This window comes from Erinaceus europaeus, chromosome 13, assembly GCF_950295315.1.
Source record: "Erinaceus europaeus chromosome 13, mEriEur2.1, whole genome shotgun sequence".
NCBI classification, from domain to species: domain Eukaryota; kingdom Metazoa; phylum Chordata; class Mammalia; order Eulipotyphla; family Erinaceidae; genus Erinaceus; species Erinaceus europaeus.
Genome location: NC_080174.1, coordinates 22896889 through 22923834, shown reverse-complemented (window position 1 = coordinate 22923834; position 26946 = coordinate 22896889). Strand labels below are relative to the sequence as shown.

At 41.9% G+C, this 26946-nt stretch overlaps 1 protein-coding gene and 1 pseudogene across 2 annotated transcripts in view; one reads left to right on the top strand and one right to left on the bottom strand.

Annotated features, from left to right (window-relative positions):
• Positions 1–17553, bottom strand: part of BCKDHB (branched chain keto acid dehydrogenase E1 subunit beta) — a 249587-nt gene extending 232034 nt beyond the window's left edge. The window contains exon 1 of one of the 2 annotated variants that reach the window (XM_007536686.3): positions 17308–17553. In XM_007536686.3, the coding sequence (XP_007536748.1) occupies positions 17308–17503 (196 nt within the window). In that variant the 5' untranslated portion in view covers positions 17504–17553. The remainder of the gene's footprint in view (positions 1–17307) is intronic. The other variant, XM_060205427.1, reaches the window with a different exon arrangement.
• LOC132532522 (U6 spliceosomal RNA) lies at positions 15822–15949 on the top strand (annotated as a pseudogene).
• Positions 17554–26946: the final 9393 nt, after the last annotated feature.

Below are 26946 nucleotides of genomic sequence, written 5' to 3'. Positions count from 1 at the left end.
GACCTATGACATTTTCTACTAATGACACTGACCTTCTGACTCTGCCTACTCAGACCCTGTCTTTGACAATGACACAAGAGACAGAGAAAGAAGATCAGGGCATCACTCAGTCCAGATGTCTTCTTGAACTTCCAACACCTGGCCTTGGCAATACCCAATGAGAACTATACTGCTTCTTCTCTGTGCAGATAAGAGCCTGACTCTACTGTTATTTCTGGGAGAGATAACAGTCTATTCATGAAAGGACTGCTGTATCATCCATGATAAAGGATGTAAAATTCTATCACATGCCCAGGATTACATCACAATTAGTTTCTCTTCAGGCTAAAACTATGCCATTTAATCTTTCTTTAAATCTTTCTGTGTTCTATATAAACTCAGGGCTAGGAGATAGCTCACCAAGGTGGGTACACACTACCATACATGAGAAACTGAGTACAAACCTCTGGTGATCACATGAGAACACTATGCAAAAGGGAAGCATCAGTGTTATGGTGTCTCTCTCTCTCTCTCTCTCTCTCCCTCTCTTTCTTCCTCTCCCCTCACCCATCTCCCTTCCTCCTCTTCCCTCTTCCTTTCTTTTTCTTCTCCTTTATCTGTAAAAAAAATATATATATTTCTTGGTGTCCAGCATCAGATGATAATAGTCTAGGATTAGCTTTTTGCCCAATCACCATGCCATACCGACTCTTTCTCCCATTTTATTCATTTCCCAAAAATAAGATTTTCATGTGTCAGCCATGCTCTCTGTGACTCTTGTGTGCCTGTGCTCAAGATATTTTAATTTTACTAAACAAGATCTGTGTTGCACACAATCCATCTCCTTTCTTTCAAATAAAGTTTACAGGCCTGATCAAAAGTCTCTCTCCTGGGGCGGGGGGGGGGGGGGGGGGCAGTGGCAGGAAGGATCATTTGTCTATTAGGATTTCCATAGCTAAAAATAAATAAATAAATAAATAAATGAAAGCACATACATATATAAGTTGGTATTTGTTTCAGTTTGTGGCCATTTTAATACTAAATACCGAATGCTGAACGCCCTCAAGAAATCACATTGTTACTCAATAGGTTTTTGGCAGGAAGGAAACAATGACTCTAATAATAAAAATCATACCAAATAAATCTGAAAAGTATTGCTTGGAGTCACAAAGAATTTATTCCTCTTATGTATATATTTAAAAAACTACAAGTAAGGGCACTTAAAATACAACAAGAATTTATTCTTTTTATACAAAAAGAAAAAACAAGTAAAGGCATTTAAAGGTTTTATTTCCAAGGGCTGTGTAGTGGTGCACACAGTTGAGTGCATACATTATAGTGCACAAGGACCCAAGTTCAAGCCCCTGGTCCCCACCTGCAGGGAGGAAGCTTCACATGTAGTGAAGCAGTGCCACAGGTGTGTGGTGTGTGTGGTCTCTCTCTCTCTCTCTCTCTCCCCCCCCCCCACCTTCCCTCTCAATTTCTGCCTCAATGCAAAATAAATAAAGTATTTTTAAGGGCTATATTTCCATGTGAGCATATAAAATTTCACTCTTAAATACATTTTTTTTCAAAATGAGTCCAAAGATTGTTTCTATTTATTGCTTTGTCACTGGGACTTCACCACTCCAGGTCAATTTTTCCACACAGAGAGAGGCAGAAGGGCCAGTGAAACAGCTCAGTTGGAGAGTATGCTGCTTTGACATGCACACAGCCTAGACTTGAGCCAGTCCTCACCACATTAAAGTAAGCTTCAGTGCTGTGGTCCCTTTCACTCTCAGCCTTCTGTCTCTATCTGAAAGAAAGAAAGTAAGAGAGGAAGAAAGGGAGAAGGAAACCAAGACAGGGAGAGCACAGCACTGAAGCTTTCTCCAGTGCCGTGGGGGTAGGGGACTTGAATCAGGGTGGCAAACATCTGTAAGCAGGCATCTTACAGGTAACCTATCTCATTAACCCAAAATCTTAAGGATTTTAAGGAACATTTTCTTTTTTTATTTAATTTTTTATTTATAAAAAGGAAACATTGACTAAACCATAGGATAAGAGGGGTACAACCACACAATTCCCACCACCAGATCTCTGTATCCCATCCCCTCCGCTGATAGCTTTCCTATTCTTTAACCTTCTGGGAGTAGGGACCCAAGGTCATTGTGGGATACAGAAGGTGGAAGGTCTGGCTTCTAATTGCTTCCCCACTGAACACGGGTGTTGACAGGTGGATCAATACTCCCAGCCTGTCTTTCTCTTTCCCTAGTGGGGAAGGGCTCTGGGGAAATAGGGCTCCAGGACACATTGGTGGAGTTGTCTGTCCAGGGAAGTCTGGTCAGCATCATGCTAGCATCAGGAACCTGGTGGTTGAAAAGAGAGTTAACATATAAAGCCAAACAAATTGTTGACCAATCATGGACCTAAAAGCTGGAATAGTGCAGATGAAGAGTTGGGGTCCTCCATTTTGTAAATAGCTAGTAGGCATATTTTAGTTATATTCCAAAGGGCCTGTGGATATACTAGTGTTTTTTGTTTGTTCGTTTTTTGTTTTTACCTGAGCCTGAAATATGATATGCAGATGGATCCTAATTATTGTCTGGGGAGGTGATGTCATGGCTGGCAGAAGGACCAGAAAGCTGGCTCAGGGAAGAGAGTAGCTCCCAAATCTGAGAAAGGTATATAAATATTGTTGACTGTAAACCCCATCGATTTGATGTCATCTCGGACCCATATTCAGCTTAGGAGCCTATGTGATCTCTGCATCCCTATAGATCTGAGCTCACATTCTGTGGTCATGAGTAGGAACATTCCAAGTTGCCCCAATATCAGGACCCATCTTCCTCAGGTATAGCATAGAATATATTGTCCAGCCTCCCTTCGGAGGATGGAACATTCTCTACCATTGTTGATCCAAGTTGAGGGCCAGGTCTTATGGGGCCCACAAAGGAGTCTACTGTGTTGTTCCTGATAGGAATGACTGGTAACAATGGAGAGAGGGATTTATTCGAGGTCTAGGCCCATCACGTCTGTTGGGAATCTCAGGACTCCTAGAATAGGGCCCTAGCTGATGTCTGTTAAAGTATGGTAATCTCTTGCCCTTATTCAGCTTTTACAGTCCTTGCTTTAGAGGTTAGCTTTGGAGAAGGAACTTTTTTCTTACCAACTTCAGTATCACCTGAAAGAATGCTGATTTATAGGATCATTTTTGTCACTAGGGTACATTCCCCCATTTTCCCCAACATAAACATCAGCATATTTCACCCTCCACCAAATCATCCAATTATTCTACCATAGGGATTTATGTCCCCAATTTTTCCTTAGTGTTCCTTCCTTCCCCAAGTCCCTGAATCTGCTGCAAGAGATTACAGTCCACTGAGGTTGTTAAGGAATTTTATTTTAGGACATGCTTCTAAAAGTTTTCAACAGTACTGGGTAGTACAGAACTTGCAAATATCAGGCACTGCAGATGTCACTGATAAATAAATGAGTCTTTAACACTAAATGAAAGTTTGAAATGACAACTTCTTCACTATTTATAAAAGGATTTATTCATTTCACGTGTGTGTGTGAAAGAACAGAGTACTGCTCTAGCATATGCTATGTCAGGGATTGAATACAGGGCCTCGTGCATCCAAGTTCGTCCTGTGCCCTCTAAGTCACCTCCCTGGATGCAAAAATGACATTTTTTTTCTTTTTTTTTATTGCTGGGGTTCAGTGTTGACACTACAAATACACTGCTCCCCGCAGCCATTTGTTACTTTTTTCTTTTTTCTATTACATTTGTTAAGACAGAGAGAAACTGAGAGAGATGGGGGAGATAGAGAAGGATAAAGAGACAGATAGGCACCTGCAGACCTACTTCACTACTCATGAAACCTCTTTTTTTGAAGATGGAGAGCAGGGTCTCAAATCCAGTTCCTTGTGCCTGTTAATATGTGACCTCAACCACATACTACCGCCTGGCCCCAACAACTTTTTTTTTGAAGATTTATTTCATATGAGGTAGAGAGAGAGTTTCACATGAGAGACAGAAGGAGAGAAGCCAGAGTACTACTTTGGTAGTATACAGTGCATCATGTGGGCCTAGCCTGGAACCTGTTATACATGTATTGGCTATGTGATTTATAAGTTGCTTAACTATTGGTATTTAATTCCTCCTCACTAAAAGAGATTGTATCTAGTGTATAGGTCTACTGGGAGAATTCAAGGAGATAATTACTATCAGATATCCAAGATTTGTGGACCATTAACTCAGTGATGGTTAACTTCCCTTTGCCCAAATTAGAAAGACCAATTCTAACACAGCACATACAGTGCACCAGTAATTACGTGGATTATTTAATTGAGATGCTTGCCACAACTTTCTGAGGCAATACAGATGAGGAAAAGAAAGCTTATGACATACAAGAAATTTGGCCAATGTCACAATCCTAAACTGTAAAGTGGGGCCCAAATTCAAACATGTCTGACTCAAGAAGCCCAGCTCTTTACAATATTGCCTCTAGAACGTTGTCATTTTCCATTATGGTGACAGAAATGGGAGAAAAAAAAACTACAAATCAAATCCCCAGATGAGAAGTAAAGAGAGGAGAAAGTTGAAGTTACGTAAATAACACTGAAGAGACAGGCAACAGCATACAGTATACAAGTGAAATGCAAAAGCAGCATCACATTTAAGGCAAAGCAACTTTGAAGCAGAACTACAGTGGGGACAAAATGTGTGAGAAAAGAACAGAACGTATGGATAACACAAGACATCTGTTAAGGGAGTGCTTAGATGTGCAAGCTCTTAGAGCCAGACTGAGCTGGGGTGCTTAAAAATGAAGTCTGTCTTTGGGTGATGGTTTCTTTTGCCATGTAGAAGCTTGTCAATTTGATGTAAACCCATTGGTTCATTTTTGTTTTAGTCTTCCTTGCAATTGGGTCTGTATCCTCAAAGATGCCCTGGAGTCCATCAACATTTTCCCCTCAGTATTTGATAGTTTCCGGTCTAACACCCAGGTCCTTGAGCCAGCTGGAGTTTACTTTTGTTTCTGGTGAGATACAGTGGTTCAGTGTCATTCTTCTGCACATTTCAACCCAATTTTCCCAGCACCACTTATTGAAGAGAGCCTCTTTTCTCCATTTAATAGTTTGTTCCTCCTTATCAAAAATTAGATATCCATAGGTGTGTGGGTTTATTTCTGGGCTTTCAATTCTGTTCAAATCTGCTTATCTACTTTTTTATCTCTTTATTGGGGAATTAATGGTTTACAGTCAGCAGTAAAATACAATAGTTTGTACATGCATAACATTTCCACATTAACGATACAGCCCCTAATCTGCCATCATGTTTCAAGACTTGAACCCTCTCCTCCAACCCCAGAGTCTTTTACTTTGGTGCAGCACAAGTTCTGCTTAGAGTTATCCCTTCTGATCTTGTTTTTCAACTTCTGCCTATGAGTTGAGATCATCCCATATTCATCCTTTTGTTTCTGACTTACCTCACTTAACATGGTATCTTCAAGCTCCATCCAAGAGGCAGTAAAGAAAGTGAATTCACCATGAACCTGAGACTTTGGAACCTCAGGAAGAAGAGTCTCTTTGCATAACCATTATGCCATCTACCCCTGTTCTGTGTATCCTTTTTTGTTCCAGTACCAGGCTGTTCTAATGACTATGGCCTCATAATATAGTTTGAGATCTGGGAGTGTAATGCCTCCATTTTGGTTTCTTCTTCTCAAGACTGTTTTGGTGATTCTAGATGTGTTCTCATTCCAGATAAATGTTTGTAATTTTTGTTCTATTCCCTTAAATAAAATTGGTGGTACCTTGATGGGTATCTGTGTCCAGAGACACCAGGCACAGGATATCAACCCTCCAGCTCCAATACTTGGATGAGACCTTTCCTAGCTCATAGGACTCCTTAATCCATTTCAGGTGGCACACGTCCTAGCAGAGTTATAAAACCTAGATGTAGAGCAGGGCACATGAGCACATGTATGTATAAGTCAGGGTAAAATATATACCTTAAAGTAAAAAGTGCGCAATAGTCTACAGTGACTCAATAAGTGACTCAATAAGACACCATAAAGTACTTAATCAAATAGTTTCTACTTAGACCTAGATACTCTCCTCACCTATTTCCTATTTCACTTCCCTCAATCACTCTAAGTTTAACCTTGTCAGATAAAATAAGAACTACAAAAGCTGGATATGGGTAAGAGACTAGCACTTTTTAATGATGGCCCTTTTGGTCACTACCAGGCTACCTCACCATTTGGGGTGCTAGTCAGGGAATCTTGGGATACCCACACAGATATGATGGGTCTAGACCTCTAACAGATCCCTTTCTCCACTATCACTGGTCATCTCCATGAGGAAAAGCATCATGTACTCTCTTGTGGGCCTCTACAGGACCTTGCCCTCAATGCAGAACAACAATGGTTGAAACTGCCCGCTCTCCAAAGGGAGGCTGGGTCACCATACTCTGCCACCCATGGAACACTGGTCCTAAAATGAGTGCAGCCTAGAATGTTCCTAGCTGTGATCATGGAATGTGAGTTCAGACTGGTAAGGATGCAGAGGTTGCATAGACTAGTTTGCTAAGTATGGCTAGACATGGGTCCTAGGTCAGATCAATGGGGTCCACATTAATGGTATTTATATACCTTTCCCATACTTGGGAGTTACTCTCTGCCCTGATACAGCTTTCTAGTCCTATTTCCAACTCTGACATCATCTTCTCAGATAATACTTTCAGCACACCTGCAAGTCAGCTATCAGGCTCAGGCAAATATCAGTAAAGTCATGGGCCCCTTGGAATACTCCTAAAATGTATTTCCTAGCTTTTTCCAGCATGAAGACCCCAAATCTTATCTACTATATTCTTACCTTTAGGTTCCTGCTTACTAAACAACTTGTTCTGCATTATGTTTTAATGCTTTTCAGTTGCCAAGTTGTAGTTGCTACCATAATGCCAACCTGCCTTCCCTGGGCAGACGACCTCACCAGTGAGTAATGAAATCCCACCTCCCCAGAGCCCTACCCTATTAGGGAAAGACAGAAACAGGCTGGGGATATGAATCAACCTGTCAGTGCCCATGTCCAGCAGAGAAGCAATTACAGAAGCCAGACCTCCCACCTTCTGAACACCACAAAGATATCTGACCCATACTCACAGAGGGATAAATAAGGAGGCTTCTCTTATGCTGACTATGAGCCCCAGATCAGATCGATGGGGTTTACAGTTAACAATGTTTGTATACTTTTCCCATATTTGGGAGCTACTCTTTTTCCTGATCCAGCTCTCTGGTCCTTTTTCCAACTATGGCACCATCCCCCCCAGATAACAGCTTAGGTCACCTGCATATTAGATGTCAGGGCTCAGGCAAAAACTGGTTGGGTCATGGGCCCCTTGGAATATACCTAGAATAGACCTACTAGCTTTTTCCAAAACAGAGACCCCAAATCTTCATCTGCATTATTCCAGCCTTGGGGTTCATGATTGGTCAACAACTGTCTGCTTTCTATCTTGACTTTTTTTCAGCCACCGGGTTCCAGTTGATACCATGAGGGCAATCACACTCCCCAGGGCAGATGACCCCACCATGTGTCCTGAAACCCCACTTCCCCAGATTCATGCCCCACTAGGGAAAGAGAGAGACAGGCTGGGAGTATGAATCGACCTGTCAATGCCCATGTTCAGTGGGGAAGCAATTACAGAAGCCAGACCTCCCACCTTCCACACCCCATGATGACCCTGGGTCCATGTTCCCAAAAGGATAAAGAATTGGAGAGCTGTCATGGGAAGGAATGGGATATGAAGCTCCCATCATGGGAACTGTGTGGAGTTGTACCCCTCTTATCCTGTGGTCTTGTCAGTGTTCCCATTTTATAAATAAAAACTTTTTAAAAAATGGGGAGACTTCTAATAGAGGAGATGGGATGTGGAACTCTGATGGTAGGAACTGTATATTCGGCATTGTACCCCTCTTATCCCACAATCTTGTTGATCATTATTAAATTACATAAATAAATAAGTATGTTCTTTTCTAAAAATGAAGCTTGGAGGTGTGGGGATAACTCACCCAGTACAGCATACACATTACGATGATCAAAGACTTGAAGGGTCAAGTCTCCAATCCTCCCCACCATAATCCTCCCCACCATGTCTCTTCTCTGTCTCTCACCATCTATATTCCACCCACCCACCCCTCCAAAAAAAGTCACCAAGAATGGTAGATGCATGAAGGCATTGAGTCTTGTAATAACCATGGTTGAAAGAATAAAAAAAAAAAAACTGCTCCACCTGTTACAAGTGTTGTCACCTGGGACAGTCTATAGATCCTGAAGTAGAAGGTTAACCTCTCTGTGTCTGAAGTTTCTTCATCAGTAAAATATGGGTAATAGGATCTGTAGCACAGATATATGAAGACTGAGTGAACAGACACTTGTAAGGTACATCAACATGGCTCAACAGAGTACCCCCTTCTGTCATTATCATAATTATCTAGGGTGCCATGACCAGGTTTAGATGAGCCGTGAAAATGTGTGTCAGAACAGGGAAACAAAAAGTAAGAAGAGGTAGAAGTTGAAAAACAAGATCAGAAGAGAAAACACAAGTAGAATCTGAACTGGAATTGGCATATTGCACCAAAGTAAAAGACTCTGGGGTGGGTGGGTAAGGGGGAGAATATAGGTCCAAAAAGGATGACAGAGGAACTAGTGGGGGTTGTATTGTTATATGGAAAATTGGGAAATGTTATGCATGTACAAACTATTGTATTTACTGCCGAATGTAAAACATTAATTCCCTAATAATTTATTTTAAAAGTAAGAAGAGAAAAGGGCACACATTGGGTGTGATTTTCAATATGATAGTGGGAAAAGATATGGAGAAAACTTTCTAGTCTCAGAAGTTCCCAACTTTGACATAGTTGTTTTGGTGCCAGATGAGCACCAAGACTAACTTGCCTCTTAAGCAGTGCTCTGCCAGCACTTCCAGTGTTATCATAGACTGAGTGTCTGCATCTCTCCAAAACTCATATGCTGAAATCTAATTACCAAGATGATAACTAGAGGTGGGGTCTTTGGGTCAGAAGGGTGGAGCCTACATGAACAGGATTAGTGCCCTTATAAGGTAGACCACAGAAGTTCTATCCGTCCCTCAGTGGCAGTACACAATGAAAAGATGATCTTTAGGAACTAAAGAAGCGGGTCCTCAACAGATACCAAATCTAGCCAGTGGACTTCTAGTGAACTAGGGGTAGATGGACTTCTCAGCTTCCAGAACTCTGAGAAATAAATTGCCATTGTTCATAAGTCATCAAGTAAGTCTAGGGCTGGCAAAATAGCTCACTTGCATAGTGTGCTGCTTGGCCATATGCAGGACCCAGGTTCAAACCCCACCCCCACTACATTGAAGGAAGCTTTGATGCTGTAGTCTCTCTCTCAATCTCTCTCTACCTCTCTTGCAATGTAAATGTCAACACCTCAGTGTCAACCCTGACCACCCCTCCATTTAACAGTTCCTCTCATATATCAAAATATCCAGCACAATTAATAAAAATTATTTGTAGCATCTATGGAAGGCAGAAAATATCTTCATTTATGCATGTAATACAAAACTTAAGTACAACACTTTGGGAGGTTTTGAAGTCAGACACATGCAGGTTCAAATTTTGGCCTTGTTATTTATCAGACTTGGACAAGCCACTAACATCTCTGAGTTTTGATTTTCTCATTTTATTTTTTTAATATTTTATTTGCTTTAGTTTCATGAGAGAAGTACAGAGAGAGAGAGAGACTGACCAGAGTACTGCTCAGCTCTAACTTAGGGTGGTACAGGGGGCTGAACCTAGGACTTTGGAGCCTCAGGTATGAGAGTCTCTTTGCAAAACCATTATGCTATCTCTCCCGTAATTTCTTCATTTTAAAACAAACATAATAATCTTTAGTTCACCAACTTACTATGTGGGTTATAAGCTTCATAGACTAAAGTCTACCATAACTGCAGAAAGAGAGCATTTACATTATGATCATAGCACTGGTATTACTAGAAAAGTTACAAAGTGAACTGGTTCTTAAATACATAAAAGCGGGGAACATAAAATGCTAGCTGGACTTATGTTGATCATTTCACAATGTATATTAAGCCTAAACCATGTAGGTAAACAGTAAATCATTATGTTGATACATGAATCTAATACAATGTTACAGGTCATTTTTCTAATAATAAAAAGGAACATCCGATTTAAAAAAAAAGTAAAATCTTACTCAACAGAAATGAAATAAACACAAGTAAAAAGTAAGTGCTATCAACACAAAATACCTCAGAGATAGAGAAAGAAAGTGTGTGTGTTTATATACCATCAAGCAATCCTGAAATACCAGTTGAGTCTACCCGCAAATACTATCAAATGCCCCAAGCTAAGAACAAAGCTCAACCCCATAAATTCAACCACCATCAGTCCAATTCAGATGCCAATTGCAAATCCAGGCGGTCACAAGTTCTAACTAACCAGCACACAGATCATAGGCCCTCCACAGTTCCCTCCTTGAGTTCAAGTAATTTGCTAAAGCAGCTTACAGAACTCACCGGGGGGGGGGGGGGGGGGGGGCCCATATTTACTAGATTATCTATTATATAAATATAAAAGGAGTCGGGCGGTAGCGCAGCGGGTTAAGCGTACATGGCACAAAGTGGACGGGCTGGGGTTATAATCCCGGTTCGAGCCCCCGGCTCCCCACCTGCAGGGGAGTCGCACAGGTGATGAAGCAGGTCTGCAGGTGTCTCTTTCTCTCCCCCTCTCTGTCTTCCCCTCCTCTCTCCATTTCTCTCTGTCCTAAAAACGACAACATCAATAACAACAACAATAATAACTACAACAACAATGAAAAACAACGGGGGCAACAAAAGGAAAAATAAATATTTAAAAAAAAATTTTTTTAAGTATATAACTCAAAACCATCCAGATGGAAGAGTTACATCAGGCAAGGTTTGTGGGAAGGAGATTGGTACTTCCATGTTCAAACCCGGAAATCCTTTAAAGCCCATCCTTTTGGTTCTAATAAAGGCTTCATTACACAGGGATGAGTGATTAAATCACCAATTACTGGAACTGATTCAACCTCCTGCCCTCTTCCCCTCCCCAGAGGTCAGGGTGATATGGGTGGGGTTAAGACTTTCATTAAAGGTAGTGGTAGTCGGGCGGTAGCACAGCAGCGCAGCAGGTTAAGCGCACCTGGCACAAAGTGCAAGGACTGGCATAAGGATCCCGGTTCGAGCCCCTGGCTCCCCACCTGCAGGGGAGTCGCTTCACAGGCGGTGAAGCAGGTCTGCAGGTGTCTATCTTTCTCTCCCCGTCTCTGTCTTCCCCTCCTCTCTTCATTTCTCTCTGTCCTATCCAACAACGACGACATCAATAATAACAACAATAATAACTACAACAATAAAAAACAAGGGCAACAAAAGGGAAAATAAACAAATATATTTTTTTTTAAAAGAGTTCCATCAGAAAAACCACAGGAGACATAGCTCACCTGGGAAGGCACGTGCTTTACCAAGAGCACAATCCAGGTTCAAAGTCCCCAATACACCACAGAGGAGTACTATAATACTCCTCTAGTTTCAGTCCTGTACTGTTTTGTGGTTTTTTTGTTGTTGTTGTTGTTGTTTTGCCTCCATGGTTATTGCTGGGGCTCAGTGCCTGCACTACGAATCCACTGTTCCTGGAGGCTATTTTTTTCCCTTTTGTTGCCCTTGTTTTTTATTGTTGTTGTAGTTATTGTTGTTGTTGTTATTGATGTTGTTGTTGTTGGATAGGACAGAGAGAAATGAAGAGAGATGGGGAAGACAGACAGCGGGAGAGAAAAAAACACCTGCAAACCTGCTTCACCGCTTGTGAAGCGACTCCCCTCCAGGTGGGTAGCTGGGGGCTCCAACCGGGATCCTTAAGCCAGACCGTGCACTTTGCCCCAGATGCGATTAACCTGCTGCGCTACCGCCTGGCGCCAGTGTTTCTCACACTCTGTGTGTCTTCCCTGTCTATCTCTCTGAAAAAGTTAAACCAAAGCAGTGAAGCCCCACAGAGATTAATAAAATCATGAGGTTGTTTCCTGTCGATTGGTGACCAGCCCCATTCTTGGGTGACTTAGAGGCTCTTCCCATTCAGTAACACAACAAAACACCTTTTGTATATTGACACAGAAAAATCACTATCAAATCCCACAAGCTAAGAACTCAACACCATAAATTCAGTCACCATCACTCCAATTCAGATGCCAATAGTAGATCCAGGTTATCACAAATTCTGACTAACCAGCATTAGATCATAGGTCTCCAGTCACTATTGAAGCTTTTTGTGCAAGGAACAGGAGAAAAGATTTAATGTATTTGGCCCTCCTTATTTACAGACTCAATCACAGATCAAAATATATTAAAGCAAGAGTACAGAGTTTCGAAGCTACTCTCTGCCCTAATTCAGCTTTCTAATCCTATTCTCATCTCTGACACCATATTCTCAGACAATATTTTTAGTCCACCTGTGTATTAGCTATCCAGCTTAGGCAAAAATTACTGAAGTCATGGGACCCTAGGAACATACCTAAAATAGACTTCCAAGCTTATTTCCACCCCAGGATCCCTAATCTCATCTGCTCTACTCCTACTTTTGGTTCCTGTTATAACTTTTCTATTATTTATTTATTTATTTATTGAATAGAGACAGAAATTGAGAGGGTCAGGGGAGATAGTCAGAAAGAAAGAGAGACACCAATAGCACTGCTTCACCACTCATGAAGCTTTCCCCCTTCAGGTGGGGACCAGGGGCTTGAACCTGTAGTATGTGTGTTTAGCCAGGTGTGCCACCACCTGGCCCCTGGTTCCTGTTTATTAAACATTTTGTCCTGTTTTCCCCCTTACCACGTTTCAGCCACCAAGTTGCAGATGCTACTATGATTCCATCCCGACCTCTCTGGGCAGACCTCACCAATGTGTCCTGGAAGCTCGCCTCTCCAGAGCCCTACCCCACTAAGGAAAGACAGAAACAGGCTGGAGATATGGATAGACTGCCAACACTGATGCCCAGTGGAGAAGCAATTACAGAAGCCAGATCTTCAACCTTGTGCACCCCAAAAAGAATTTTGATCCATGCTTCCAGAGGGGATAGAAATGTTAGGGGAAGATGAACAGAGGGCTCTGAACTCCAACTCCATCAGGATCCAGAGAGATAAGAGGGAAAAAGGAAGAACATTCAAAAGTAGTAATGGGTGTAGGTGACTTACAAAGGAAGAGAAGGAAGGTTGGGCAGTAGCGCAGCAAGTTAAGCACATGTGGCACAAAATGCAAGGACTGGTATAAGGATCCCAGTTTGAGCCCCCCGCTCCCCACCTGCTAGGGAGTCACTTCACCGGTGGCGAAGCAAGTCTATCTTTCTCTCCCCCTCTTTGTCTTCCCCTCCTCTCTCCATTTCTCTCTGTCCTATCCAACAACGAATACATCAACATCATCAACAATAATAAAAACCACAACAAGGCTACAACAACAAAGGCAACAAAAAAGGAAAAAAAAAATGGCCTCCAGGAGCAGTGGATTCATGGTGCAGGCACTGAGCCCCAGCAATAAGCCTGGAGGCAAAAAAAAAAAAAAAAGGAAGAGAAGGCAGGACCATAGGGAAAAAATGGGCAAATATATATAAATATAGACAGATAGTTAAATAAATAATAGTCAACCCACATCTGTGACCTTGTGAGAACTACTGCAGTTTCTACTAGAGAGAATGGGGACACAGAACTCTGGTGGTGGGAAAAGTGTGGAAGTTTACCCCTGCTATCCTATAATTTTGTAAATCAATATTAGATCACTAACAAAGAAATTTGGGGGGGCGCAGGCGGTCAAGCACACACATTATAGTGTGCAAGGACCCGAGGTTCAAGCCCCTGGTCCCCACCTGCAGAGGAAAACGTGTAGCAGGGCTACAGTGTCTCTTTGTCTTTCTTACTCTCTATCTCCACCTCCCCTGTCAATTTCTCTCTGTCTCTATCCAAAATAAATAATTTTTTTTTAAAAAAGAATTTTTTTAAGTACAGACAGGCCCACTATGATTGCCTCTGTACTGATCATGCACAGATTTTTTTTGTTTAGGTTTTTACTCCCTAAACAATACAACATAAGAATATTTTTCATAGTGTTTATGTTAACATGTTAAAATAAAGCTGGTTCAAAGTATACGAGAAGATAAACACAGGTTACATGTGAATATTACTCCATGTTATATAAGGGACTTGAACAACCTAGAAGGTTGTAAAACCAACCCCCCCACCCCACAGTGATATCTAAGGACAGCTATATATTTATTATAAATCACAATATCTTAACATATCTATGAGGTTAGTTAGTGTAATACCCAAAACTCACACTTTTTCACACATGGAGACAGAAATATAAACTGGTCATTCACACTATGCATTAAAAAATTCAATGAATGGGGGGCCATGTAGTGGTTCATGTGGTAGATAACATATTACCATGTGTGAGGGCCTTAGTTCAAGCCCCAGGCCCCCATGTGTAGTGGGGAGGAAGCTTAGAAAGCAAAGGAGCAGTGCTGCAGGTATCTCTCTTCTGTGACCCACCCTCTGTCAAAAAAAATAAAAGACCACAAGAACCTGTATGAGATGGGACACAGTCTTTTGGTGGTGGGAATGGGGCTTATGTACCCTCCTATTAACTTGTAGTCATATAAATCACTTAATTAATATGAGGGGAAAAATTGACTGAATGTCTCAAACTTTTCAATGCACAGACCATAGACTAAGTCTTTGAAATGCTGACTCTCCTAAAAACTTAGACCAGGGAGAACAGAAGCAACCGGTGGCATAACTCTGTAAGACACAGCTGTATACAAATAATGTCAAAGCACATAAATTATGGTGATGTAGCGTATGGTACAGCAAATCCTAACAACAGGATTTTCAAAGTTAACCCAATTGCCAAACAATTTGATTACAGTAATAATTATTAACTTCTTAAACCCTAAGACAGTAGGAACCTCCCACTTCTTCTATAGAGCCTAATATTCCTTCCAGTCCTGGAACTTCTAGGGTGGGGCTCACTTTCCTTCATGCTTCTCTCAAGTCATACCAAATGATAACTACATCTGCTGACCACAACCTAGTCAAAGCAAGGAAGACGACCCCACCAATGTGTCCTGGAGCCCTGCTTCCCCAGATCCCCTCCCAACTAGGAAAAGAGAGAGACAGGCTGGGAGTATGGATCGACCTGTCAACACCCATGTTTATTGGGGAAGCAATTACAGAATACAGACCTTCCACCTTCTGCACCACATAATGTTCCTTGGTCCATGCTCCCAGAGAGATAAAGAATCAGGGGAGGGAATGGGATACAGAGTTCTGGTGGTGGGAATTGTGTGGAGTTGTACCCCTTTTATCCTGTGGTTTTTGTCAGTGTTTCCTTTTTATAAATAAAAAATTTTTTTAAATAAAAAAATAATAACAAGGGCAACAAAAATGGTAAAAATGGCCTCCAGGAGCAGTGGATTCATAGTACAGGCACTGAAACCCAGCAATAACCCTGCAGACAAAGAAAAAGTTACAAAAAATATATAATTATGGAATGTAACACTAAACTGGAAGGAAACACCTGGAAGGATACATTATAAAATGTTAGCAACATTTATAGTAGTGGGTAGTAAGATTATTTTCTTTTTCTGTTAACCTTTTTCTATTATGCGAGTTTCTGTAATAGACTTTCATTATTTCTACAATAAGAGGAAACATGTAGATGTGATTAACATTTTATTCAGATTTGGAAGTTTTCACAATTATGGATGGGAGGATTAAGAAGATCTATGAAGGTGCTTGCTTAAGCAGCACATGGTCTAAAATTGGAAAGAAACAGAGACTATCAGAATGCCCTTCCGCCTACCCCGACTAATTCCTGTACAAGGATGACATGAAAACTCATGGGGCACTCCACATTTTTTTTGAAATCTTATAATTCTGTGAGACACTGTTAAGCCATTAACTTAAAAAGGGGGGGGGGGGAATTAAGAACTTGAAAGAAAGAAAAAAAAAGACCTATGATCTATTTCTCAAGCTCTGGGCTAAAGTTTCTTTCCTTTGAAAACAAAATTTGAAGTTGATCATGTAGATGGGGGGTGGGGAAATGCTACTCATCTTTATGGTGCCTACTGTTCAAAAATAAAAATAAAACTGGAACATCACTTAATACACATTATTATATACATAATATATGCACATTAATATATAGCACATTATTCAGAAAGGAAGTCCTGGAATCTGAAATAATTAGATTAAAAACTGAAGGCCTCCCCCCCTTGAATTTACTATATGTATTCCCTTAAACAAACTATTGCAGGACCTCAGTGAGCCTAACTGAAAGCCAGGAATAAAAAACACTTCCTACTTCATAGGATTGTACTAAACATCAAGACAATTCTGTACAATGCATAGTACAATGGCTATGTACACACTAAAACTTCATTCTTCTTCCTCACAGGACATACTCCCAAGCATGTCAGCTCCAGAATTAGAAAAGTTATTAGATGAGGAAAAGGTAGCTTTTCTTGTTTCTGACGTTCTGATGAAAGACAACGGATCCTTTAGAGATCACATAAAACTTGCAGAAAGAATAATGAGCCAAGTAGCTGTCACATTGTGAGGGGTTTGCAGCTCGACCTTTCTGTGGATGGAGGCACCAGATGCGTTCTCCTCCCGTCACCTTCATCAGTAAACCCTTCTGGGTGTAGTGGCATCCTAGTCCTAGTAAAAGCTCCCTCCTTAGGCTCACATAGGTCATTTAGGAAGCCTGAATTCTCCCCCCACTGCTAGGAAAAAAACCTGTTCTGTGACCTTGGGAGATTCAATTTACTTACTTAGGCCCTCTGTTTCTTCCGACTTGACAAAGGTGGGTCAGAGGTAAGAGGACTCTTAAATACTGCAGCCTAGAGTTAATGGCCCAGTCCAGTACAAGCTGGGACCGCAGCAAAGGCCAAAAAAAGCAGGGATGCAGGAAGGTGTAAGAAGGCATGCTTAGGCACCATCTCTTCACCCTCACCCTGGAGCCCTTCCTGGACAATGCTGTGCCCTCTCACCCAGCTGGAGGGGTTGCCTCTCTCCGGGTGGAACAGTCACAAAAGCACAGTGAGACCCTAAGGCAGTTAGTTGGTTTCCTAACAGCAGGACTGAGCAAAATGCAAGGAGCTCAGGCTTCTCACCGTCCCTACCAGCTCCTCACCCCCGAGACAGATGGGGTGGAATTTCTGAAAAAAGCACCACCACCACCCCCAACTCGAGAGGACTAGGTGGCCCCAAACTTACCGTACTCGTGGGTCTCCGGGTCGGGCTGGAACGTGAAATGAGCCACCTGCCGCCTCTGAACAGCATCTCCGCCGGCCGAAGCGGGCCGCAGGAAGGCCCGCGCCTGCCCTGCACCGTGCAGCCGTCGCCACTGTCCCCGGATCCCCGCTACCCGGAGCCGCAGCAGCCACCCCGCAGTGGCCGTGACCGCCGCCATCCCCGCTCACAGCCCGGGCTAGCAGGCTACGCCGACACACGCTGCCCGCACTGCGGGGCGGAGCGCCGGGCCGGCTCCCGCATTGGCTAAAGCGAAGGGGAGGGGAGGGCCCTTGAAGCAGACAAATCGGGGTTCGGAATTCGGGGGTGGGAAAGGCGAGCAAAGAGGCCGGCTGCGGCGGAGGTTTGCAGCGTGTGCGCTAGCGGAAGGGGAGCAGGGGAGGCTGTGAGCAGACTAGACAGCACCAAACGACTTTGCTTCTGGAGGAGGTGAGGCTTTTCCCAAGTGAGTAGCGTGGACCACGGCGCGAGCAATGATCTTCAGTGTTCCACGCAACATCTGGACTTGTTCCTTTGCAAAATCATTCGTATTCTCAACGCCAGTGACTTTTTTTTTCTCTTGTTAAAAATGTAAACTTTCTTTTTTGAATGTGACCCTTCTTGGTTTTCACCCGTTCCTGATTTTAAACACTCTGTGAAAAAGAAATGGAAAAGGTTAGGATTTGCCATGGTTCTGGTTATATTGCAGGACACTGACATGAGTCACTGTGAAAGCTCTTGGTTCTTAAATGCTTCCTTAATAAGCATTATAGGTTTTGACTGACTTCGTCCCTCTGGATGCTGATGATGGAAGATCCATGTCCAGCCTTGTAAGAGTTCTCCAGACTTCCATGGGACCCATTCCTCTCCTAGGGATATACCCCAAGAACTCCATAACACCCAACCAAAAACATGTGTACACCTATGTTCATAGCAGCACAATTCGTAATAGCTAAAACCTGGAAGGAACCCAGGTGCCCAACAACAGATGAGTGGCTGAGAAAGCTGTGGTATATATACACAATGGAATACTATGCAGCTATTAAGAACAATGAACCCCCACCTTTTCTGACCCACCCTGGATAGAGCTAGAAGGAATTATGCTAAGTGAGCTACATCAGAAAGACAAAGCTGAGTATGGGATGATCCCACTCATAAACAGAAGTTGAGAAAGAAGAACAGAAAGGGGAACTCAAAGCTGGATTGAACTGGGTTTGGAGTAGGGCACCAAAGTAAAAATCTCTGGGTGGAGGGTGAGGGTGGATGTTAGGCTTCACTGGAGGTGGGGGGTGGGATACAGTCTTTTGGTGGTGGGAATGGTGTTTATGTAGAGCCTATATTTCCCCCAGTCCTGGAACCTCTAGGGTGGGGCTCACTTTCCTGCATGCTTCTTGCAATTCATACCAAATGATACTGCATCTGCTTATCCCAACCTAATCAATGCAATGAGTATCACCTTGGCATGCTTCATTTCAGACTGCGTCCAGAGACGTCAGGAGTGGAATATCAACCCTTCAGCCTCATTACTTGGGTGAGGGTATCCTTTCCTTTCATAGGATACTCTTAATTCCATTTCCAGCGGTTCACTTCCTAACAAAATCCCAAAACCTAGATATAGATCAGGTCCTATGAGATAAGGCATGTGTTCACATGTATCCATAAATTAGGGCAAAACATATGCCTGAAAGCAAAAGTGCACAATAGTCTGCAGTGAGTCAGTATATGCAACAAGCAAGTAGAAAGACCTAAAAAGACATCATAAAGTTCCTAATGAAATAGTGTCTACTTAGAGTTAGATACACTCCACCTACTTCCTATTATACTTCCCTCACTCAATCCAAAGGCAACCTTATAACCTTAGTAAGGACTGCAAAAGCTGAATAAGGGCAAGAGACTAGCATACTTTAATGATGACTCTTTAGTCACTATCAGGCCACCCTATCAGCTAGGGCCCTAGTCATGGAGCCCTGAGATTCCCAAACAGACATTCTTCTTCTAGCGTTTGCCCTTCTTCCGTAGCCAGTCAACAGCGTCAGGTTGAAAGCTGTCAGGAGCTGCTTGTTGCTGGCTTTGAAAGTGACTGGGATCCATGTGGATTCAGTCGGCTAGGAAGGATCATCAGTTTCCCCAATGAATGGGTACTCACGGGATGCACCACGAGAAGGTCGATCCAATGCATCCCAGACATGATGGGCCTAGACCTCAAATAAATCCCTCTCTCCATCGTTACTGGCCACCTCTATCAGGAACAACACAATAGACCCCTTTGTGGGCCCCAATAGGACCTTGCCCTCATCGTGGATCAACAATGGTAGAGAATGTTCCATCCTCTGAAGGGAAGCAGGGCAACATACTCTATGTTCCACCTGAGGAAGATGGGATCTGAAATTGGGGCAGCCTGAACGTTCCTACTCATGACCACAGAATGTGAGCTCAGATCTACAGGGATGCAGAGGTCACATAGGCTCCTAAGCTGAATATGGGCCCCAGATTACATCAAATCAGTGGGGTTTACAGTCAACAATATTTATACACCTTTCCCAGATTTGGGAGCTACTCTCTTCCTTGAGATTTCTGGTCCTTTATCCAGCCATGACATCATCTCCCCAGGCAATAACTTAGATTCACCTGCATAGCAGATGTCAGGTTCAGGGGAAAAACAAAAACAAAAAAAAAGAAAGAAAGAAACTAGTATAGTCATGGGCCCTTTGGAATATAACTAAAATATGCCTATTAACTATCTACAAAATGGAGGCCCACCTGTTGTATGCTTTACATTGGGTAGTTCTGCCCCGCCAAGAGAATTGGATCAGTCCAGTTAGTTTTGCGGGCCTCCTTGGCCCCGCCCCGAAGGAACCCCGCCAGAGTTCCAGAGTTCCAGAGTTGGGGAGTTCCAGAGTTGCAGAGTTCGAGAGTAAGAGAGAGTGCTTGCGCCGCCGCAAAGAGACAGCAGAGTTCTGTTTGGTGATTAGTTTGGTTTAGTTTATGAATCGTTGTTCTTGAATAAAGAAATACAGCTTCCCTGCCCAGCCGTATGTCTCTGGTCGTCTCTGTTACCCGCCGTGAAGCTAGCCCGGCCAGCTAGAGCCGACGGACGAATTTTAACAACACCCACCAACTATTCATCTGCACTATTCCAGCCTTTGGGTTCATGATTAGTCAACTATCTGTTTGGCTTTATATGTTAACTCATTTTTCAGCCACCAGGTTCTAGATGCTAACATGATGCCAACCGGACTGCCCTGGACAGAGGACCCCAACAATATGTCCTGGAGCTCTGCTTCCCCAGACCCCCACCCCACTAGGGAAAGAGAATGACAGGCTGGGAGTATAGATCAACCTGTCAATGCCCATGTTCAGCGGGAAAGCAATTACAGAAACCAGACCTTCCACCTTCTGCATCACATAATGAACCTGGGTCCATACTCTCAGAAGGTTAAAGAATAGGAAAGCTATCAGGGGAGAGGATGAGATACAGAGTTCTGGTGGTGGGAATTGTGTGGAGTTGTACTCCTCTTATCCTATGGTTTTTGTCAATGTTTCCTTTTTATAAATAAAAATTTTTTTAAATAAGGACTACAGGGAGTCGGGCAGTAGCACAGCAGGTTAAGCGCAGGTGGCGCTAAGCACAAGGACCAGTGTAAGGATCCTGGTTCGAGCCCCCACCTCCCCACCTGCAGGGGAATCGCTTCACAAGCGGTGAAACAGGACTGCAGGTGTCTATCTTTCTCTCCCCTTCTTTGTCTTCCCCTCCTCGCTCCATTTCTCTCTATCCTATCCAACAACAACGAGATCAACAACAACTACAACAATAAAACAACAAGGGCAACAAAAGGGAATAAATAAATTAATTAATTAATTTTTTTTAATTATTAAAAAATAAGGACTACAAAAGCTGGATGGCGCAGGAGACCAGCATAGATTAATGATGACTCTTTTGGTCACTACCATGCCACCCCATCATCAAGGGCCCTTGTCAGGGAATCCTGTGATTCCCTTATATATATATATATATATATATATATGATGGGCTTAGACCTCTATCAGATCCCTTTCTCCACTGTTATGGTCATCTCCATCAGGAACAGCATCATGTAATGGCCTCTAGCGGGCCATTATAGGACCTTACTCTCAATTTGGAACAACAATTGTAGGGACTGGCCCACTTTCTAAAGGGAGTCTGGGTCAGCATACTCTGCCACTCTAGGAAGAGGGGTCCTGAAATGAGTGCAGTCTAGACTGACTGTTCCTGGCTATGACCACAGAATGCAAACTGAGACCTACAGGGATGCATAGGCTCCTGTGCTGAATATGGGCCCCCAGATCAGATTGATGAGGTTTAAAATTAATGATATTTATATACATTTCCCATATTTGGGAGCTACTCTCTGCTCTGATTCAGCTTTCTAGTACTATGTCCAACTCTTGACACCATCTCCCCAGACAATACCTTTAGCCCACTGCATGTTAACTGTTGGGCCCAGGCAAAAATTAGTAAAGTCATGAGCCCCTTGGAATATACCTAAAATAGTCTTCCTAGCTTCTTCCAACATGAAGATCCCAAATCTTATCTGCTATATTCTTGCCTTTAGGTTCCCAATTATTTAACCATTTGTTCTGCTTTATATCTTAATGCTTTTTCAGCCAGCAAGTTGCTGATACTAGCAACCTGACTTCCCTGGGCAGAGGACCTCACCAATGTGTCCTGGAACTTCACCTCTCCAGAGCCCCACCCCACTAGGGAAAGACAGAAACATGCTGGGAGTATGGGTCAACCTGTCAATGCCCATGAACAGCAGAGAAACAATTACAGAAGCCAGACCTTCCACCTTCTGCACACCATAATGATCCTGGGTCCATACTCCCAGAGGGACAAAGAATAGGAAAGCTTGGTGTATTGCACTAAAGTAAAACACTGTGTGGGGGGACAGGGGTAAGGAGAGGGAGGGCTCAGGTCCTGAAACATGATGGCAGAGGACCTAGTGGGAGTTGTATTCTTATGTGGAAAACTGGAAAATGTTATGCATGTGCAAACTATTGTCTTTACTTTCGACTGTAAAACATCAATTCCCTAATAAAAAACAAATTTATGGGGCCAGAAGGTAGCACACCTGGTTGAGCATACATGTTAGATGTGCAAGGACCCAGGTTCAAGCCCCTAGTCCCCACCTGCAGGGGGAAAGCTTTGCGAGTGGTGAAGCAGGGCTGCAGGTCTCTCTCTCTCTCTCTCTCTCTCTCTCTCTCTCACACACACACACACACACACACACACACCTTTCCACTCAATTTCTGACTGTAATCCAATAAATAAAGGTAATTAAAAAAATTTGTTTTAAGTTTAAAAAAAAAGAATAGGAAAGCTTCCAATGGAGGAGATGAGATATGGTACTCTGGTGGTGGAAACTTTGTGGAATTGTACCACTCTTATCTTGTCGATCATTATTGAATCAATTTTTAAAAAATCATTGGTTGGACCAAAACATAAAAATGCCTATGTTTTCAGAGTGAGATCATTCTATCCACATTTCATTAGTACTGAGTTGGAAAAAAAAATTGTCATTTCCTGGGAAACTTGGAAGTATAACTTAGAAAAGAAGATAGATCAACTTGCTGATCGTTCTTCAGAATGATTCCTAGTTTGCTTTCTGTCTCTGAACTACAATACTACTGCAAAAAGAAAAAAAAAAGTAAATCTAAAACAAGGAGAAAAGGAGGAAATGACAAAGATTAGAGTAGAAATGAGTGAAATTGAGAACTGTTATATACTATTGAGGTACTGAGAAAAGGAACTGATTTAAATACCAGCTCTTCCATCTCTGACTGTATGACTATTTCACCAAGTCCCAAAAGAAGAACAGTAAAACTTACCTAGAAAGATGTCATGATGACAGATTCATATAAAACTTATTGGCACAGGACAATTGTGATTTATTGACTGAGTAAACTAGTTAACTAACACATGAAAAATATTTACTACAGTGCCTAGTCCAGATACTAAATAGTACCTGTAATTTTATTAACTCATTTATGGGTTGTAGTAACCTGGTCAAGACACCAGGTGGCATGAGATAATAAAAATTATTTACTCATATTTACACTTAATATGCTTTTCAGAATACAGCTGTAAAATGATTTCCATGCAACAATCACATATATGGCTCATGAAAGGTTGAGATTTGGGGGTCGGGCGGTAGCACAACAGGTTAAGCACATGTGGCACAAAGCGCAAGGACAGGCTTAAGTTCCAGTTCGAGCCCCCGGCTCCCCACCTGCAGGGGAGTCGCTTCACAGGCAGTGAAACAGATCTGCAGGTGTCTATCTTTCTCTCCCCATCTCTGTCTTCCCCTCCTCTCTCGATTTCTCTCTGTCCTGTCCAACAACGAACAGCATCAACAACAACAATAGTAACCACAACAAGGCTACAACAACAAGGGCAACGAAAGGGGGTGGGGAAATGGCCTCTAGGAGCAGTAGATTCATGGTACAGGCACTGAGCCCCAGCAATAACCCTGGAGGCAAAAAAAAGAAAAAGAAAAATGGTTGAGATTCAAATTTCATAAGTCAGTGAGCAAATTTCAAAGTGTATTTATTAGCTCACATACTAGTAATTTCATTTCAGTGTGTCTGCCTTTGCCTCTGTCAAATAACAGATTATATACACTCTTTAATATTTAATTCTTCTAGTAACGAGGTTAACTTCCAAATGATAGATTATAAAACTTAAGTTTGAGAAGAAAATATGAAATGCAAACAAAGGCTTGACAAACATCTTTTCAACTCATGTTATCTGGTTTTCTGTGTTCTTTCTTTCTTCAAAGTAGTATGAGTAAAAGAATAGCTACAGTGTTGTCTGGGAGATGATGGAGTGGATAAAACATTGGATTCTCAAGCATGAGGTCCCAAGCTCAATCCCCAGAAGCACACATATCAGAGTAATTTCTGGCTCTTTCTGTCTCTCCTGTATTTCTCATAAATAAAATCTTTTTTTAAAAAAAGGAGTAGCTAAAGTAACTCTTTGAGTAATATATAAGAAGCAGACTAAGTTTATTATGTTTTTTAATTTGGATGTGAAGGTATTCAATTGGATTTTTTAAATTTCTTTATTAGGGAATTAATGTTTAAATTCAACAGTAAATACAATAGTTTGTACATGAATAACATTTCCCAGTTTTCTGTATAACAATACAACCCCCACTAGGTACTCTGTCAACCTTTTTGGACCTGTATTCTCCCCCACACCCACCCCAGTGTCTTTTACTTTGGTGCAATACACGAATTGCAGTTCAGGTTCTATTCATGTTTTCTCTTCTGATCTTGTATTTCAACTTCTGCCTGAGAGTGGGATCATACCATATTCATCCTTCTGTTTCTGACTTATTTCACTTAACATGATTTTTCAAGCTCCAGTCAAGGTCGGCTGAAAACAGTGAAGTCAGTCACCATTTTTAATAGCTGAGTAGTATTTCATTGTGTATATACACCACAACTTGCTCCGCCACTCACCTATTGCTGGACACCTGGAATGCTTCCAGGCCTTGGCTATTACAAATTGTGCTGCTAAGAACATATGTGTACACAGATCTTTTTGGATGGGAGTGCTAGGTTCCTTAGGATATATCCCCAGGAGAGGAATTGCAAGATCATAGGATAGGTCCATTTCAAGCCTTCTGAGAGTTCTCCAGACTGATCTCCACAGAGGTTGGACCAATTTACATTCCCACTAGCAGTGCAGGAGGGTTCCTTTGTTTTTTGTTTGTTTGTTTGTTTGTTTGTTTTAACCAGAGCACTGTTCAGCTCTGGCTTACAGTGGTACAGGGGATTGACGGAGGGTTCCTTTGACCCCCACAACCTCTCCAGCATTTGCTGCTGTTACCTTTTTTTTTTTTTAATGTATGACATTCTCACAGGACTGAAGTGGTATCTCATTGTTGTCTTTATTTGCATTTCTGACAATGAAAGACTTGGAACATTTTTTTCATGTGTTTCTCAGCCTTTTGGATCTCTTCTGTGGTGAATATTCTGTGAATATTCTGTGAATATTCTGGTGAATATTCCAGGTCCTCTCCCCATTTTTGGATGGGGTTATTTGTTTTCTTGTGGTTGAGTTTAGCAAGCTCTTTATATATTTTGGTTATTAGCCTCTTTTCTGATGTATGACATATAGAGATCTTCTCTCATTCTGTAAGGGGGCTCTTGGTTTGGGTAGTAGTTTCTTTTGCTGTGCAGAAGTTTTTTAATTTGATGTAGTCCCATAAGTTAATGCTTGCCTTAGTCTTCTTTGTAATTAAATTTCTTTCATTGAAGATGTCTTTAAAATGTATGCGTAAAAGAGTTCTGCCAATATTTTCCTCTAAGTATCTGATAGTTTCTGGTCTAACATTCAAGTCCTTGATCCACTTGGAATTTACTTTTGTATTTGGTGAAATAAAGTGGTTCAGTTTCATTATTCTGCATGTTTCAACCCATATTTTCCAACACCATTTGTTGAAGAGACTCATCTTTCTGCATTTAATAGTATGGGAACCTTTATCAATGATTAGATGTCCTTAGGTGTGGGGGTTTAATTCTGGGCTCTCAATTCTATTCCACTGGTCACTGTGTCTATTTATGTTTCAGTACCAAGCAGTTTTGATAATAATGACCCTATAATACAGTTTGAGATCTGGGAGTGTGATGCCTCCAGTTCTGTTCTTTCTTCTCAAGATTGCTTTGGCAATTCTAGGTCTTTTCTGGTTCCAGAGAAACATTTGTAGCATTTGTTCTATTCTCCTAAAAATGTGGTTGGGATCTTGATGGGGATAGCGTTAAATTTGCATATGGCTCTGGGTAGTATATTCATTTTGATGATGTTAATTCTTCCAACCCATGAACACGGAATATCTTTCCACTCCTTTATGTCTTTTTCAATTTCCTTGAATAGTGACTCATAATTTTCAGTATACAAGTCTTTCACTTCTTTGGTTAGGTTTATTCCTAGCTATTTAATTGTTTTTGTTGCTATAGTAAAAGAAATTGATTTCTGGATTTCAACTTCTTCTAACTTAGTGTTTGCATAGAGGAATGCCACTGACATTTGAATGTTAATTTTGTAGCCTGACACCTTACTGTATTGCCTGATGATTTCCAAAAGCTTCTTACTGGATTCCTTAGGCTTTTCTATGTATACTATCATGTCATCTGCAAATAGGGAGAGTTTGACTTCTCTTCCAATCTCTATCCCTTTAATTCCTTGCTCCTGCCTGATTGCTATGGCAAGAACTTCCAACACTGTTGAATAGTAATGGAGTAATGATGATAGTGGGCAGCCCTATCTAGTACCTGATTTGAGGGGAAATGCTTCCAATTTTTCACCATTGAGTATGATGTTGGCTGTAGGTTTGCTATACATAGACTCTATTTGCTATATATAGACATCTATTCCCATTTTTGTGGTGTTTTGATCATAAAGGGATGTTGCATTTTGTCAAAGTCTTCCTCTGCATCTATTGATATGACCATGTGATTTTTGGTCTTGCTTTTATTGATGTGGTGGATTACATTGATTGATTGATGTATATTAAACCAACCTTGCATCCCTGGGATAAATCCCACTTGTCATGATGAACAATCTTTTTAATACAATGC